Genomic DNA, 16,571 nt, shown 5'->3' with positions numbered 1-16,571 from the left:
AAGTCATTTTAACGAGACTGCGCATTGGACATACTCATCTCACGCACTTTCACTTACTCACCAAAGCAAACCCCCCAGAATGTTTTCACTGTTCTTGTCAACTCACTGTAAAACATTTCCTCATAGAATGTCCACAATACCATATGGCGCGACAGTCAGCCTTCCATCTCCCTATAAATTTCCAAGATCCTCTGACCTTATCACAAATCCTAGGCGATAACTCCAACATTGAAAATATATTCACTTATTTAAAATTAATAGGATATTTTGACCAGATATAAATCACATTTATATGATTTAAGAAATATAAACTTCCTTGTCACATAAACATTAATAGATAGGCGCAATATGGCCAAAGTTGCTTTTGCGCCAAAAAACCCTACAACAACAACAACAACAACCTCAGGTTAACTAACATATGAGTATATCTAAAGCCCCAGTTATATTTATTTGATATGCCTTTTTAGCAGAGAAATGAATTCTCTCATTGTGGGCTCCCATTTCTTTTATGCACAATACCAGTTTCTTTAACTGTTGTTGTATTTATGCACTTAACAATATTGGCACATTCTTCAAAAATGTGGTCAGATTCGCATTCTCTCATTTCTTTTACACACAATACCAGCCCTTTCAATAATTGTGAAGCTTTAGTTACAGTTATATTTTTTGACTGAGCAGCTTTATTGACTTTATCTGCTTGAGTTAAAATTATATCCTAAATAGATAAAGTACATACAAAATTATAATCAATTTTAGTGAGAATGTCATTAATTTCTCATCGCTCAAGTTCTGAAGAAGTTTCTTCAGCATCTCGTTTATAACTTGGTGTAATTCTTCAATCTGAGAACATAGAGCTTTGATTGCTGCTGCTCTAGATATCCAACTCACATCAGTCTAACTCTTAAGAGTTATTTTGAAAACCGACATTAATTTATCCCACTTGCTGGTTGAGATGGATAAAAATTTATCCATCCGAAAACAGTAATCTGAAATTAAGGTAATGCATGCTTGCCAAATTAAGATTATGGGCCGAGCAGGGAACATAAATTGCAAAATTATTTCTTTTGGAAATAATTGCTTGCACTCCCTTATATTTGCTGGACATGTCTTCCCCCCATTGTCATATCCCTGGCCACAGGCATTGTTAATATCGATTCTGCCATCTTTTAATTTAATTAAAATTTCTGTTGCTAAACTGCTTCCTGTTTTTTCTTTTGTTTCAATAAAATCAATGAAATTTTCCTCCATTGATATGTTGTGATTGTCATCAATATACATATACAGTCAGTTCTGTTATAACGCGGTACATGTGTTCCTACAAATCTCTGCGTTATGGTATTTTGCTTATTGAAAACAACAAGGCTTATGGGAAAAATACAAATAGGGGCAGAGCACTAAAAAAATGTTCAATCTAGTAAGAAAAACACTAAAAAAAGTAAGAAACCCAATAAAATTACTAACACAGGTTTAAACATCTTAAATTTCTAATAAATAAATACTACAGTAAATATAGGACTTTATGTTGACAACATATGAAGTTTGGTTGATTGATATTTCTTTTCACTGACTTATTTTTTTTTTATTATTGTAAAATTTAAAACCGTAAAAAAGATGAGCAATCAATAACGACGAACACAGGATACATAAATTGCACACGTGAGACAAGTTTGCGAAGCTTAAAAAATAGGAATGAAGAGAAGATTCCCAATATTTATTTGTTTTTTATATGATTAAGGATTTCATGAAAGGGGAAACACATTTCACCATAATAGTGTAAAAAACCACAGAATTCCAGCTATTGGCTCAAGCAATTTAAAGATGATTCGGACACTAGTTGTAAGTTAGAGAGAGGGGGGAAACTGAAGGCTGGGAGGAAAAGACAGAGATAGGGGGTCCGTATGGAAGATGACCCCCCCCCAAGTCAGTGGAGCAGGCCCAAGTCCCACCAGAGGGAAAAGAGGGGCAGCAGATGGGATACCAGGGTAACCTCCCACCTGGGGGAGTGGAGGCAAAGGACCACACAAGGGAGTGTGGCTAGGAAGGCCTAATGGCAGCAGCAGAGTTGTGCTGGTGGAGTGTCATACCTGGGACAAAGGTCCTCTTCTGGCCAGTGTCAGCATCCCACACTATGCCGGCTAGGAACAGCGAACAGCATGGATGACCTTGGAGTCCATAAGATTCCCATGGCCATCCATCTGTCTGGTGCAGAGGCTGGAATAGAACATGCAACTTATATCATTCGCTCACACACCATTTTTTTTTTTTATATATATTTTATAGTTTTTACATTTTACAAGTTTTTTTTATATATATTCCTTTTTTGTCCATCATTCTTATTCACACCAGGGAGTATGCTGTCAATTAAAAACAAAGCATTAATTAAACAAGTAAATAATTTAAAGAAAGCTCACACTAATTTAAATGACATGCAAATAATCAAATTTAGTAGAATATTTATCCACATATCTAATTGAACAGTGAAACAAAAACACACACATTTATATAACAATTATATAAAATTTTTTGAACAAACTTCCTATCATACTTTTACATTCTGCCTTCGACATTTATACATTCAACACACGCGCACGCACGCACACACACACTATTTCTCTCATTCATTCAGTCATCCAGGCGCACTTTTTCAGCCTTGCATTCCCACAGCCCATTTCACTCAGATGCCAGTCATTCACTCAACAACACACTCACACTGATCCTTTACTTTCACACAATTAATTTCACTCAATTACTCTTTGAGCATTCATCCACTCATCCCCAGAGTCATACATTATCATTCACTCACCCTTCCTAGCATTTCCTTTCATACTCTCACCTTTACATTCACTCCCCCTTTTATTCCAGTTCTCATTCATTCATCCTATATCATATGGGAAATGTTGAGTAGTAACTTCTTCCCGATAAACCATACACAACTTCCTATTACAGTAATTTTTGACTTGATCAAACTTTTAATAGCAGCCAATTATTACTTTTCTAAACAAAGTTTACAAACAGATTTTTAGATTGCCTGTAGATCAGAATCTAAGTGGCCTCATGTCAGAAATCTACTTGTCAAAAATTGAACAGATATTTATCACTTTTCTTCCCAGGATTAGATATTACGGTAGATACATAGATGATGTCCTCTGTATCACAAACTCAATCACCATAAAGGAAATTTTATATACCTTTAATGATATTCACTGTAGACTATGGTTTGCCTTAGAAACTGAGAATGTGTACAGTAGATAGTTAAATTTTTTAAATTTTACTCTTACCTGTAATAATAATGACATTTTGTTTAAAATATATAGAAAACCTATCAACACTGGCATGTTTTTATATTTTAACAGCTACCATCCCTTCATGTACAAAAGATCAATAATTTTAAATCAATTCCTTAACACATTTAAATATTCTTCATTTGAATCTGCTTTAAATACAGAAATTAAAATACTGACAAACAGATTTCAAAACAGAGGTTGCCCACTATCAGTAATAAACCATACCAAGGAACAAGCAGGCAGTCAGCTAAAACAAACTGCTCTGAATAACAATATGTTTGTGTGGTGATATCTGCTGAGAATAAGTAACAATTGTCTTCTCCATTGGTGAAGCATTGCTTATTCAAGGTAGTGCAATATCATGGTAACTCGTTGTGAAGGTAGTCACAATATGAGACAATTAAATTGACGCCACTCATACTACTACAAATGAAGTATTGTGAAATATCATTGATAGTTCTGTAGACAATTAAATATAAAGGTAGCCTTCCTTATAGTGAATAAATGAATAAAATTTCTCACCCTTTAAATATTTTGCCTTGTGAGTAGATGAACATTTACATAAAGAATTGTTGTTGACATGTTTCCTGTCCTGCTTAAAAATTACTATCTGGTTAAAAATTCTTGTATTAGATTATAACCTTGTACCCCCTGAACTTGCTTTTAATATACAAATTATCTCAAGGGTGGATTTCTCCAACTTCATGTAAAATATGATATATTAACTCATAATTCTAAGTTATTGTTATCTTAAAAAAAAGTGATTATAATCACTATCTTTTAACATATTATTAGCTGTTTTTCACACTGGCCAAGTAAACTGATATCAGGCATGGTCAGTGGTTTTCCCCTTATGGAAATCCTGGTTTTTCACCCTGCAGGATAAGCAAACTGATCATATAATCTGATCTGGAAATAAAATTTTCAGTTTTTATAAAATAAACTGAAATCTGAAAATAAAAACTGATCATGCCTCATAAATGTGGCACCACTAATTTTAAATGTTCCAAACTATAAAATTGTTAAGCTATTAATGAAGAGAAGACAAACTGCGTAAGAGAAAGGAGTTTGAAATTTTAACGAATGAATGAAGTGCACTGCATCTTATTAAGTTGCCTAATTTGAGTCTTCTTTCTCCCAATGCCATTTTGTAAAATCCCTTCAAGGGCTCAGTGTAAAACAGCCTCACATGTAAAGCAAATCTGAATTTTTAGTAGTGTATAAAAAAAAAAAAAAAATAAACGGATGAATTTGTTATACCAACATACAAATAATAGTTCATTACCACATTACTTTTACAGAGTATTTTTTTCCCTCCTGGTATTAAAATGGTGCTTAATTTTATAGGATTTGGATCTAGATGCATTTGCAGATGAATTGGAACGACAGGGATTTGGCAACAAAAGTATCACCTTATATGACATCAGAGCTGAGCTGAATCATAGATATAAAGATCTTCGTACACCATATAGAGTTCCTAATGCTGAGGAAACATTCAATATGCTTACCAAAGAAACACCACAGACATTTTACATTGGTATGTTTTATAAGTTCACTTTAATTTGTATGATAAATATTCTTATTTTTCAATTTTGCTATATTCCTATTAGTAGTGCTAAATTCTTTATCTTTTTTAGCATTTGCACTTTATTCAAAATTTTTATTATCTATTTTTGCTTTTATTTTTTTCATATAGCTGCCAGCTTTCCATTCTCACTGTCATAATATAGTTTGTGACAAAGAGTTTCTCCCTCTTTTTGCGAGGACTTTGTTTTTCTCCATCTTTTTCTTTTTGCAAAATAACAGTAAAACTACATTAAAATTTAAATTTTTTAAACAATTTTGCAAATTTCTCCTTATTTTCATTAATAAATTGGTCTTCAGGTGTTCTAGTGTATATTTCAAAATAGAAATGCATTATAATTGTTTTCTCTGTAATGGATCATTTCGTAGTGCTTTTGTATATTGCAAAGCTAATTACAAATTACTTTGAAATAATATAAGTGTAAATCCAGTAAATATCTTTAATTACGAATACTTTGGAGCTTTCGAGACAATCGTGTCTCTTCTTCAACAGAGTTTAAACTTAACTGATACAGTTATGCATGCAGTGAGGCGTGTGGCATCACTGCATTTCTTTGGCATCTTACTTTAGTAAGATGCCAAAGAAATGCAACATAAAATTTCAGAAGACATGATTTTCCCTGTATTGTAAAATCTGAAAAAGGTAACACGTTCACCTTATGTATGTACCATGTGTGGATGTGATATTTGAATTTTTTAGCGGCAGGAAATGAAATGTTATCAGACATTTGCAAACAAATGAGCATGACAACAGTGTGCAGTGTATAGAATACAAACACAGATATAGCATTTCGTAGTGATGATGATGTCACACGTGCCAAATGTTTATGTCCATCTTTTATCATAGAACATAATTTTCCTCCGAATTGTGCTGATCATGTGGACATGTTTACAAATGTTTCTTGATAGTGAAATTAGCAAAAAATATATAGTTATGAAGAATAAAAACAACAGCCATTATTATTATTATTGAAATTGCACAAATATGGAAAGAAGAGCTCTGAAAAATGGGCAATTTTTGATTGTAATAAATGGCAGTAATCAAAGTGATCCAAGCTATATCCCATCATAACTTTTCATAATTAAAAGAAAAAAAGAAAGAAATCATCAAATCAAAAGCAACATGCTCCTGGTGCCATCAATGGAAGGTGACTCTATAGGGCATAACATTGAGGTATCTTCTGAAAGCATGTGAAATTTCTTCAAAAAACTGCTTGTCACTTGGTTTTGATAATGCACTTGTTATAGTAGGCTTAAAAATTTGAGTATCAAAGGTATTCAAAGAGGAAACATATAATGACAAGAACACCAGGTCAAGGACCTGGTGTTCTTGTCATTATATTAAATAGGGAGCTGATTACCTACCCGTGAAAGTGGATGACAGTCTTTTCAACATTTACTATTATCTAGGAAGAAGTACTAAAAGGAAAGATATTTAAACTTACTGATGCATGCCACTGAATTAAAAAATATTTTAAAGCATGTGTGTATACATTTGGATGTCTTTGACTAAATGTGTAACTAGGCTGGCAAAACAGGCAGCTTTTTGAAAGTCTGTTTAAATAAGAGGTTAGAAGTGATTAGAAAAGCCATATGAGCTTTTCAGAATTACTAGATTAAAAAGTACGTTGTCATTAGTGAGTAGCACCAACTCATGTTCAAAGCCAATTCATGATCCAAAATGTTTGAAAGAAGACAAATTGATGAACTCAAGAAAAAGATTGAATTGTAAACGTCTGGTAAAAGTAATCCAGAACAGGCCAAGCAAGCTGATATTCTAGGTATGTTATCCTTACTCATACAGAAATCTTTTCACATTCCTCTCTTTTGGCTTGAAAAAAGGGAATTTGTTTGTTTCTTTTAGATGTTATGCTGCTAATGTTTGAAAATCTAAACATAACTCTCTTCAATCCAATATACTTCACATCCATGCTGAAGTCGATACCCTAGTTATGTTGAAGATTGTTATATGCCGATTTATTTTACCAACAGTTTTTCAAATCTTATACTTCCATTTTGGAAATTGATTATCGTACCAAGCCAGACTGATGTTTCTGGCTCAGTCGTAGAGATTTATACTGCTAACGTTATGGAGAGTCTTAAACAAGAGGAGGAGGAGATTCTGTTCATTTGTTCATTGGGGAAGTATTTTATGGCTGCATGTGACTACACAGTGCACAAATTTTGATTGAAAAATATCTTATTAGTGTCCCCCTCCCCATCTCACCTTCTTAATTTGACATTATATGTGGATATGGGCCAATGAAAAATTGGATAGTACCAACTGTGTAGTCTATTTTTGCTACATCCAGTAAATCTTAAATGACTGTGATTACTTTCTGGATTAACCATACACACTCAGGGTAATGTAGAATAAAAAAGATCTGAGGTAATTATGCAGTTAGATATGAAGTTCTATAACCAGTGCAGGCAGGCAGGCTTCCAGTGCAGCTCATGGAATTTTGTCAATGATGTACAGGAATTTTGCCTGTAGTGATAAGGAAGTAGTGATTATCCCATTGTATAAGGCAATAGTTATCATCTGGAGACTAGGTGCCTGTAACTACATACAGGAGGGAGGCATAAATTCAAACCGAGAAAGGATGGTTATGGGGTAGATGGATCTTTGGCCCACGGGTAGTTGATTGTTAAAACAAACTCCTATCCTGTGTTATAGAGGTGGACAGTTTAGATAAATTAAAGGGATAATTGAACAAGCTGTTAGAGGAGATGGATAGGTGATATGGGAAGTGTTTTTTTTTTTTTTTAACTGATGCTTTATAAGGTTGCTTTCTCACAACATTTGCCATTACTAATAATTTTTGGTACATTAATATTTTTACAGAATGTCCCCTTCTTAATCTTTCCAGCAGTATGTATGTATGTTTACATATAAACTGAAGGTCATTTCAAATAATGTGTCTATTAATTGTTTGGATACCTACCAGAACTCACCACTATCTCTTATCTGCATTTAAAATTAATAGTAAACATAGTTTTAATAGATGGCAGTGTGAAAATGGCTTTGAAAATAGGAAGAGATAACAATTTAAATTATATGGAAATCAGTTCAAGAAGTTAATGAATTTGAATAAAGTTATAAATATAAATGTAGAGGATATTACTACATCATAAAAAAAAATAATAAGTTGTGTTTTTATATATATTTTTATTTGATTTTTTTTTTTGATTTTTTTTTTTTACAGTAATTTTTTTCTAATGTTGACCAATCATGTCAGAATGAAAACAGATTAATAGTTTAAAATATATATGTACAATTTTTACAATCCTTAAGATTCCACATTCTACTCACTCCACAGAGTTGGCTCTTAACAAACAACTTCACTGCTGCAAAGAGCTGTACACATTCAGTGAACTGTACAGAGAGTAAGGATATATAAGAATATATATATTACCCTACCAAAGTTCATTAATGCATCCAGACACACACACATATCTACAAATAAGCTTTATTTACCCGAAAAATAATAATGTGTGTTTAAACATGCAGCCTTTCTGATAGCCTCTAGTCTCTATAGAATGCTCTCCATTCGTTTTATGTAAATGTCCTCCAATATTTTCCACCATTTGGCTTTCAGAGTTGCATCCAGTTCAGCTCTGTTTTCTGTGTAGTCTCTCCTCATACATACTTGACAATTCAGTTCATCCCAGGGGTTCTCTCCAGGAATGGTGTCAGGGCTCTGGACTGAACAGTTCATTACAACACAAGAGGTATGATATGGAGCATTGTCCTGCTGATATAGCTATAGGCCTTCCCTGACATGATGCCACAACATAGGTAATGCATTATTCTCCAGGACATCTCAGCATTTACGGTTTTATGCAAAACAACCAGTGGTTCCAGACCGTCATGCTGCCTGCACCAAAGTTCATTAATGGGATTACACGCCATCAGGTAGCTTTCTCCAGCCATCTATTACACCCAGATATGACTGTCAAACTGGTAAACCATGTACCATGATTTATCACTCCATAGCACAGCTTTTCATTGGTTTACAGTGCAGAACAGTAGGCCTTACACCAAGCTAGACAACATCTAACATTATTTGGGGTTATTAGCGGTTTGTGGATGGCTGCGCAACTGTAGTAATATGCAGGTTGTTGCATGATATGTAGCCATATCATGCAACAACCAACCTGCACATTGTGTTGGTGCTGACATGTGTCCCAGTCATCTTGCTCTGGACCTATGTGTGCTATGACATCAGCCTGCATTCTGAGTAGATGATTATTTGTAGAGCTCTCCTGTCATATTATATCAGCTTTGAAGGTTTTCTGGGTTGTTTTATGATGGTTTCAGCACCAGTCTGCTTTCATTTGCAGAATCACATCACCACCTGTCGACCTAGGGATCTTCAATGCCATTGAAATGTCATATGCAGACTGATTGTGCCCATTATTATTCTGTGCTGGAAATCTCTTAAACTCCATTGATTGCAGCATCTTGCATTCACAGTCATACTGCTGTCTCTCCTTCAGGGCCTACAAGCACATTTTTAGTTTTTTCTGACATATAGTGCTTGGGTAGACCATCTCCTTTCAACTACTTTAACTTCAAAAGATTCATATCTGATGCTTCAAAGATGTTCTTTAAACTTGTAAAAGATAAAAGAAAAATTCTTGTCAGTTTGCACAGTGGCAATAAGATTAATGTTATAATGTTGAAGCAGCATTGCTGTATTTCCAGGCTTTACTTGTCTGATTCTTTGTTCAAAGAATCAGACAGCTTCCATCTTTCAACTTTTCCCCATGTTTTCCTGTGTATTGGACCAAATTAACCATGGTTCCCCTTTTCAAACAAATTTGGATAATACCTATACCAAAGTTTTAATTATCATGGAGATGTTTATTGATCAGATTTCTTGGGCTGGCTTTTTGTTTTCTGATTATAGTAGTAAGTCACAGTAACATTTAAAAAGGTATTATCATTTTTGTGTTTGAAACAGGTCAAAAAATTTCTAGGCAAACTTTCACTTGTTGTCTTTTCATTTCTTTTGCAATCCTCCTATGGATCCGTCTGTCACATGTTTTTCTGTATCATAGCGTGGACAGCACATGGGGAACATGTTCTTTAAAAGTCCTTAAAATTGCAGTGATATCTGATTGTTTAATCTGACAATCAGCATGAACAAGTTCATCTGCTTTTTGTTTATGCACTTTGCTAGTTGATATTACCAATCATCCAGCACCAACTTTGCTATCTTTGACATGACTAGTGAAAATTATGACAAGCACTGAGGTAATTGAGCTTAACTCCAGTCTTTAAAAAATGAAGTGGGAGGTTTGTTTTTTTATTATTTTATTATGTTGGTTGTAGCTGCATTGGCTATTTTTAGTCCCGCTTACTTCATATTCCTCATAGCACCCACTTGGGGGAAAAAAATGCACAGTAAATTAAACATGTACCATATTTGATTTATTAAAAATGTATAAACCTGAAAGAACCAAAAGGAAAGCTGTTATCTTCCTTTTGATGAACTATACAGGCAACCCCCGTATAACATGGTACTTCTGCAACATGATTGATAAATTGCAGCAATCTTCACACAACACCGCACTTATATAACACTGTTTCACTCTAACACGGTTAGAGAATTGTGGCAAACCTTACATAACACAGTATTTTTGAGCTTTTGTGCAGGAAAAGCTCTGCTATTATGTTGGATATCATTTTCAACGTTTCCATTCTTTTTTGTAAATCCTCGCTTTTGGCTTACTAGTCGTTATACAAAAGAATTATTGAGAAATCCCCGTATTAGGTTTTGTGCTATCGAACTTATGGGAAAAAAATCTATATTTCTATTTTTAGAAAAAAATCTAAAAAATCTATATCTATATAATCTAAAAAATCTATATAAAAAAATCTATATAAATATAGATTTTTTTCCCTAATACGGGAGTTTTATTACTATTGGATAACATGCCAGGCCATTCAAAAGATTTAAGTCATCCAAATGAAGTAATGTTCCTACCACCTAATATAGCTTCTTTAATTTACCTTTAAAACTCATTACATCAGAAAATCATTACAATGGATTTGGGAAAAAATGATTCCGAATCTATTGAAGTGTTGGAAGCATGGAGACATTTTTCATTTGTGGACTGTATCAGAATCATAGCTTTGTCACTCAAAGAAGTAAAACCGACCATCAACATTAACTGTGTGTTGGAAAAAAAGTATGGCTAAAGCCTGTTCATTCACAAAATACTGTATGGTCAAACCATCAGAAAATGGAATTGGTGCAATAGTAGAACTTGCTGAGTTGGTAGGAAGGGAAGGTTTTGATGATGTGACTACTGAAGACGTTCAAGGATTACTTGTAGAAAGTGAGGCCAGCGAGGCAGATTTTGTAGAAATGGCATTGGAGGTAAACCAGATCAATTCAGAGGATGATAGCACGGATGAAAATTATGAAGTTCCAAATTTTTTACTAAAAAGCATATGAGAAGGCATAAACTTAGCTGAGAATCTTATTTTTTTGAATGCAGATCCTTCAATTAAAAGGAGCACAAGGTTCAAAAGGGAGCTTTAAAAATACTTAGCTCCATACCATGAAATTTTACAAAGATCTATCGAGCAAAGAATGAACTGTAAATTCTGTCTCCCACATCACGCAATTCTAAGTACTTGTCTTTTTTTTTTTTTTTTTTTTTTGCTGGGGGACCCCCCCCCCCCTCTCCCACTTCCAATGGCCACCATGAACCAGGGAGCCTACTCTCTGGTGGGTGACAACATAAACTCAGATTACTGGTTTTTAGAGAGCAGAAGATACATGAAATCTAGATGCTGCAGAAGAAAGTTTAGAAGGTGAAGATATTCTGCAACAGAGAAAATGTTCTTGTTTGATTGTACTTAGCAGTGATGAAGAGGAAGAAAATTAAATGAACGTGCATTATGTGATATATTATCTTACACACTGTATCATAGTTTGTAAGATTTTTGTTCAGTTATTACTATTTTTAATAAAAATTAACTTCCCTATAGTTATAAAAAAAATGGTGTGTTTTTGTTAGCTTTTGAAACTTACCCCCCCCCCCCCCCCCGTACTGGTTCTTAGTGCCGTATAACATGGTTTTGCACTACACGAGATTTTATAGGAACCTAACTACTGTGTTATACGACAGTTCCCTGTACTTTTCACAAAAAAAGTGGATGTCATGAAGGCAAACACCAGAAAAACTGCTATCTGTGGCAGTTTATTGACCCTGTAAACTGAGAAAATTGCCATTATGCTCTTTAAAAGTGATTATTGACTATACCTTGTTAAAAAAAAAATAAAATAAAATAAATAATGACTGCTGAAATTATTGAGCAATTCGGTATTCTGGGATCCCATAAGTACAATTAAAACATTGTTCGGCGCCTCCATAGCCAAGTGGGAAGGAGCAGCAGTGCATAGCACACACTTCCTTGATTATACTGGGGTTTGAGCCCGTAACCACCAAATACGGAGGATGCGGAAAGGTCAGGGAATGACCACCGCATATCCCGGAGCAATATGGCCTTAGTTGCTAATGCTCCTAACAAACAAACCCCATCCTGCATTTGTACTTACAAGAAACTGGCATCTGGCCACAGAAACTAGCACCTGACTACTTTACTATTAACTTTACAGACCCCTCCCCCTTCATCGCCCATGTTAAAGGTTCAGAAAATTCAAAAACTTCTTTATTCTGCCAAATAGAGGAAACACCCTCAACAGTAATGGTGGGATGGAAGAATGAACTGTAAATTCTGTCTCCCACATCACGCAATTCTAAGTACTTGTCTTTTTTTTTTCTGGGGGAACCCCCCCCCCCCTTCCAATGGCCACCATGAACCAGGGAGCCTACTCTCTGGTGGGTGACAACATAAAATGGACCAAGCTTACGGTTCTCCAGAAAACTGAAGAATGGTCCCAAGGCCATCCTTCTATCTTATAAGTACCCACCTGCTATTAATCCTGAATCTATACACAGATGCCATCTATGCCTAGCTCATTCACCAAAACGGCATCAAAGAGCTTGCTCTGATTCCAAGTTACTAGAAGTGCTAACTTTGCAATTTTGTAAATTGATACAAATTAATATTGTTATCACTAAATATAATAACTATTGAATTATTTCATCAGTATTTATTATATTTATTGATGTATTGTAGTTATTATATTTATTGATGTATTGTAGTTATTATATTTATTGATGTATTGTAAGTATTATATATTTCTTGCAGGTAAACTAGTTTTGTCTCGCGTAATTGGAATTGCAAGGAAAAAGCCACAGGGTGATCAATTAGACCAAGCAAATCCAATCAGGAATGATGAATCAGGCTTATGGCAGTGTCCATTTTGTATGAAAAAGGATTTTCCTGAATTGAGTGAGGTAAGTTTGATTAAATACAAAAATTTCTAATAAAATTATTAAAAATGAGAAATTCTAATAAATTAATTAAAACTCAGTTAATTACATTTACATAACAGTGAAGCAAAATTAATAAACTCTTTAAATGGCATGATGTGCTGGTAATATTATTATTATTATAAGGAATAAAAACACAACCTAATATTGGTAAATTTATTCATTATTGCTTTTCTACAGAAGAACAAAGCAAAGCAAATTTATTTTGAACAGATGTTTCTTAGGGTTTTTTTTTTTTTTTTTTTTTGCTTCCATTTTGGATGAATCAGAAAGTAACTATTAGTAATATATTGTTTAAGTTTACATGATAATTCCAGACTAAAACTTTTATATATAATTGCCAATATGATCAGCTTTTCACTGCTTGACCTCTTGTCTGCTATTTATCTATTTGATCAGTAGAGAACAGGTCAAGTAGTGGCAAACTAATAGTGAAAGAGATAGTCTGAATTTGATATGCAAGATGAACCACGTCCCTCTTTGCTGTAGAGACTATGCCTCAGTGATGCTAATGCACCATAAAGCCAGTAGCAATAACCTTCCAAACCACCTGAAAACGTGCATTAACTAGTCAACATCCATTCATAGTTCAACTCCAAACCTACCAAACTAAACTTTTCCTTTTCCTCACTTGTCTCTTCTGCTTGTGGATTAATTTAAGACTTCAGGGAAGCTGGGGGGGGGGAATTTTTATCAGCACGGCCTACACTTGTAGATAGAAGACAGCAATATGAATAAGAATGTGTAATTTTGAATTCTGAATGAAATTCTAGCTATTTGTAATTTTGATTTATATAAATTATGTAACTAGTTTCTACATGTTCATAGTCATATTTCCCATCTGCTATCTTTCTCGGTATGACTTGCCCAAAAACAGGGTTGACAAATGCCTACACTCAATGAAGTCCATTTCAGTTCATCAATGGCTTTATTAATTTTATACATGACTTGTATATTTCTGAGGATTACATCATGGTATTGTTTTATTTCATATAACTTTTTATATTCATTCCTCTAGAGCTAGCCTTTGGTAGCAGGACTAAAGTTTTAGTTGCTGATGTATATGCAAACCATCATTTTGTCTGGCTGATATCTCTGCAGCATTCAAAGATTGCTGTTTTGCCAAATTAAGAGCACTGTCATGGGATTTCCCATAGTAGTACCAATACTGCAGATTTAATAATGCTTCCATAGTGCTACTTTAATAATGCATGATCTTGAAATTAAGATTTTAGTTTCCCCTTTGTACACCTAACCTCCTGACATTGCTGTGCAGATGACATATATGCTAATGTCATCTGCAAAAACAAGACATTAGTACATGTCATTAGATTTGAGTACTCTGTACTTGTTCCTGAAGCTCTACATCTTTTCTAAAATGAGGCCTCCATGCCTGTATGCAGCATATGAGTGTAGTACTGCACGGTTGGGGACCACTACTCTACGGTAATGGTTCGCGTACTCGTGGGGATTCGCAAAAGTGTTCCAGGGGGTTTACACTAAAAATCCTGTAATGTCTGCTTAGATTTGCATAGGCATATTTTTATAGTATGAATCAGAGCTGTAATACTCAATATGTTCTACGTTGATATTAATATTTGTAAACTCTTATTATTTTACAAATATAGGTATATTTTTGTAAACTATAAAATTAGTTTAATATTAATTTATGTGGTTCGGTTCAAAATTTATATTAGTCGTGGGTCATATGCCCTTATATAGCGGGTATGCGTGACAGGATGTTAGTGGGGGGATTGGGTATGAACATGCCATTACATATCGCACCATTCGGCTATGGTAAAAGAGCTATAAAAATTATAACTAATAATAAACAAAGATAAAATTAAATTAAATATAAAATAAAGAACTGCCAACGAAAGAAATCACCACATCTCCTACAATACCTTATAATTAATTTACTATCTTACAGTATATCTATAGCCGACCGGGCTAGCCGAGTGGGTAAAGTACCTGCCCGGCAACCCAAGGTCGCGGGTTCGATTCCTGCCTCGGGCTTGGTTCAAAGTACTGCAAAAACCTTGGGAGGTGCAATATGGCCATAGAAGCCGATGCGCCAACAACTACCAAATCAAAAAAAAAAAAAAAAAAAAAACAGTATATCTGTTAAATAAATATGTTTTCCGTACTAAATATTTTTCATTCTCAAAGACCATTGTTATTATAGGTACTTAATAATAATTTTATATTATTATAAAATATTGCTTATAAAAATGTAATACTGGAAATATTTTATAATAAAAATTCAAAACTATTATGCAATTTCAGAGAATGTAGGCTTTGTGGTTTGCGATAAAAATTGGCGCCTCCGTAGCCAGGTGGGAAGGAGCAGCAGTGTGTAGCACCCGCTTCTTGATTAGACCGGGGTTCGAGCCCGTAACCACCAAATACGGAGGATGCGGAAAGGTCAAGGGAATGACCACCGCATATTCCCGGAGCAATATGGCCTTAGTTGCTAATGCTCCTAAAAACCAAATAACAAACAAACAAGCGATAAAAATATCACATTGAAAGTGGTTCGTGAGTCAAAGGTTAGGAACTGCTGCTCTAGGATTATGCCACCCATAAGCAGTATTTTGCATTTGTTAATGTTAAACTTCAGTTGCCACCTCAGCCCAACTGTTCTAGGTCCTGTTGCAGCAGCGTACCATCATTACTGTCATAAACAAACCTGTCACACTTTGTATCATCTGCAAACTTGGACATTAACTGTGATATACCTTCATCAATATCATTGATAAATAAAGAAAAACAAAAATGGTCACAACACCGAACCCTGGAGGACTCCACTAATAATATTAGTCCACGAAGAGCACATTGGTCCACATTGATTACCACTCTCTGTCTTCTTCCACTCAGTCATCCCTTTATCCATAGCAACAACTTGCCTTTAATCCCATATTGTTCCAGTTTGTATAGCAGTTTTTATGTGCAACAGTCTCAAAAGCTTTCCTGAAATCCAAGTATATAATATCAAAATAATTATTTACATCCACTTCCTTTCTGACCACATCATAGCATCCAATCAAACTGTTCAGACAAGATTTCCACTTATCAAACCCATGTTGTTGCTTTTTTAATCAGTGATTCCATTATTTTCCTGAAATTACAGACCTGTTAGTTTAACTTCTGTAACAGAAGTTAAACTAACAGGTCTGTAATTTCTCATGTCAGCCTTTGATCCTCCTTTCTGAATTGGGAATACATTTGCACATCTCCAGTCTGTGAGGATCTCCCCTGAATCCAAGGATGCTCTCATAATTATGG

At 34.5% G+C, this 16,571-nt stretch overlaps 1 protein-coding gene across 1 annotated transcript in view; it reads left to right on the top strand.

Moving 5' to 3' along the window:
* The window catches only part of Spt6 (transcription elongation factor Spt6), a 301,836-nt gene that overhangs the window by 221,107 nt on the left and 64,158 nt on the right, over positions 1–16,571 (top strand). The window contains exons 28-29 of the mRNA XM_090369617.1: positions 4,632–4,821; positions 13,102–13,250. Of these exons, the coding sequence (XP_090225743.1) occupies positions 4,632–4,821; positions 13,102–13,250 (339 nt within the window). The remainder of the gene's footprint in view (positions 1–4,631; positions 4,822–13,101; positions 13,251–16,571) is intronic.

The sequence above is a fragment of the Mastigoproctus giganteus genome, chromosome 3 (genome assembly GCF_048544385.1).
Source record: "Mastigoproctus giganteus isolate SK-2022 chromosome 3, ASM4854438v1, whole genome shotgun sequence".
Classification (NCBI taxonomy): domain Eukaryota; kingdom Metazoa; phylum Arthropoda; class Arachnida; order Uropygi; family Thelyphonidae; genus Mastigoproctus; species Mastigoproctus giganteus.
This window is presented reverse-complemented; position numbering and strand designations above follow the sequence as displayed.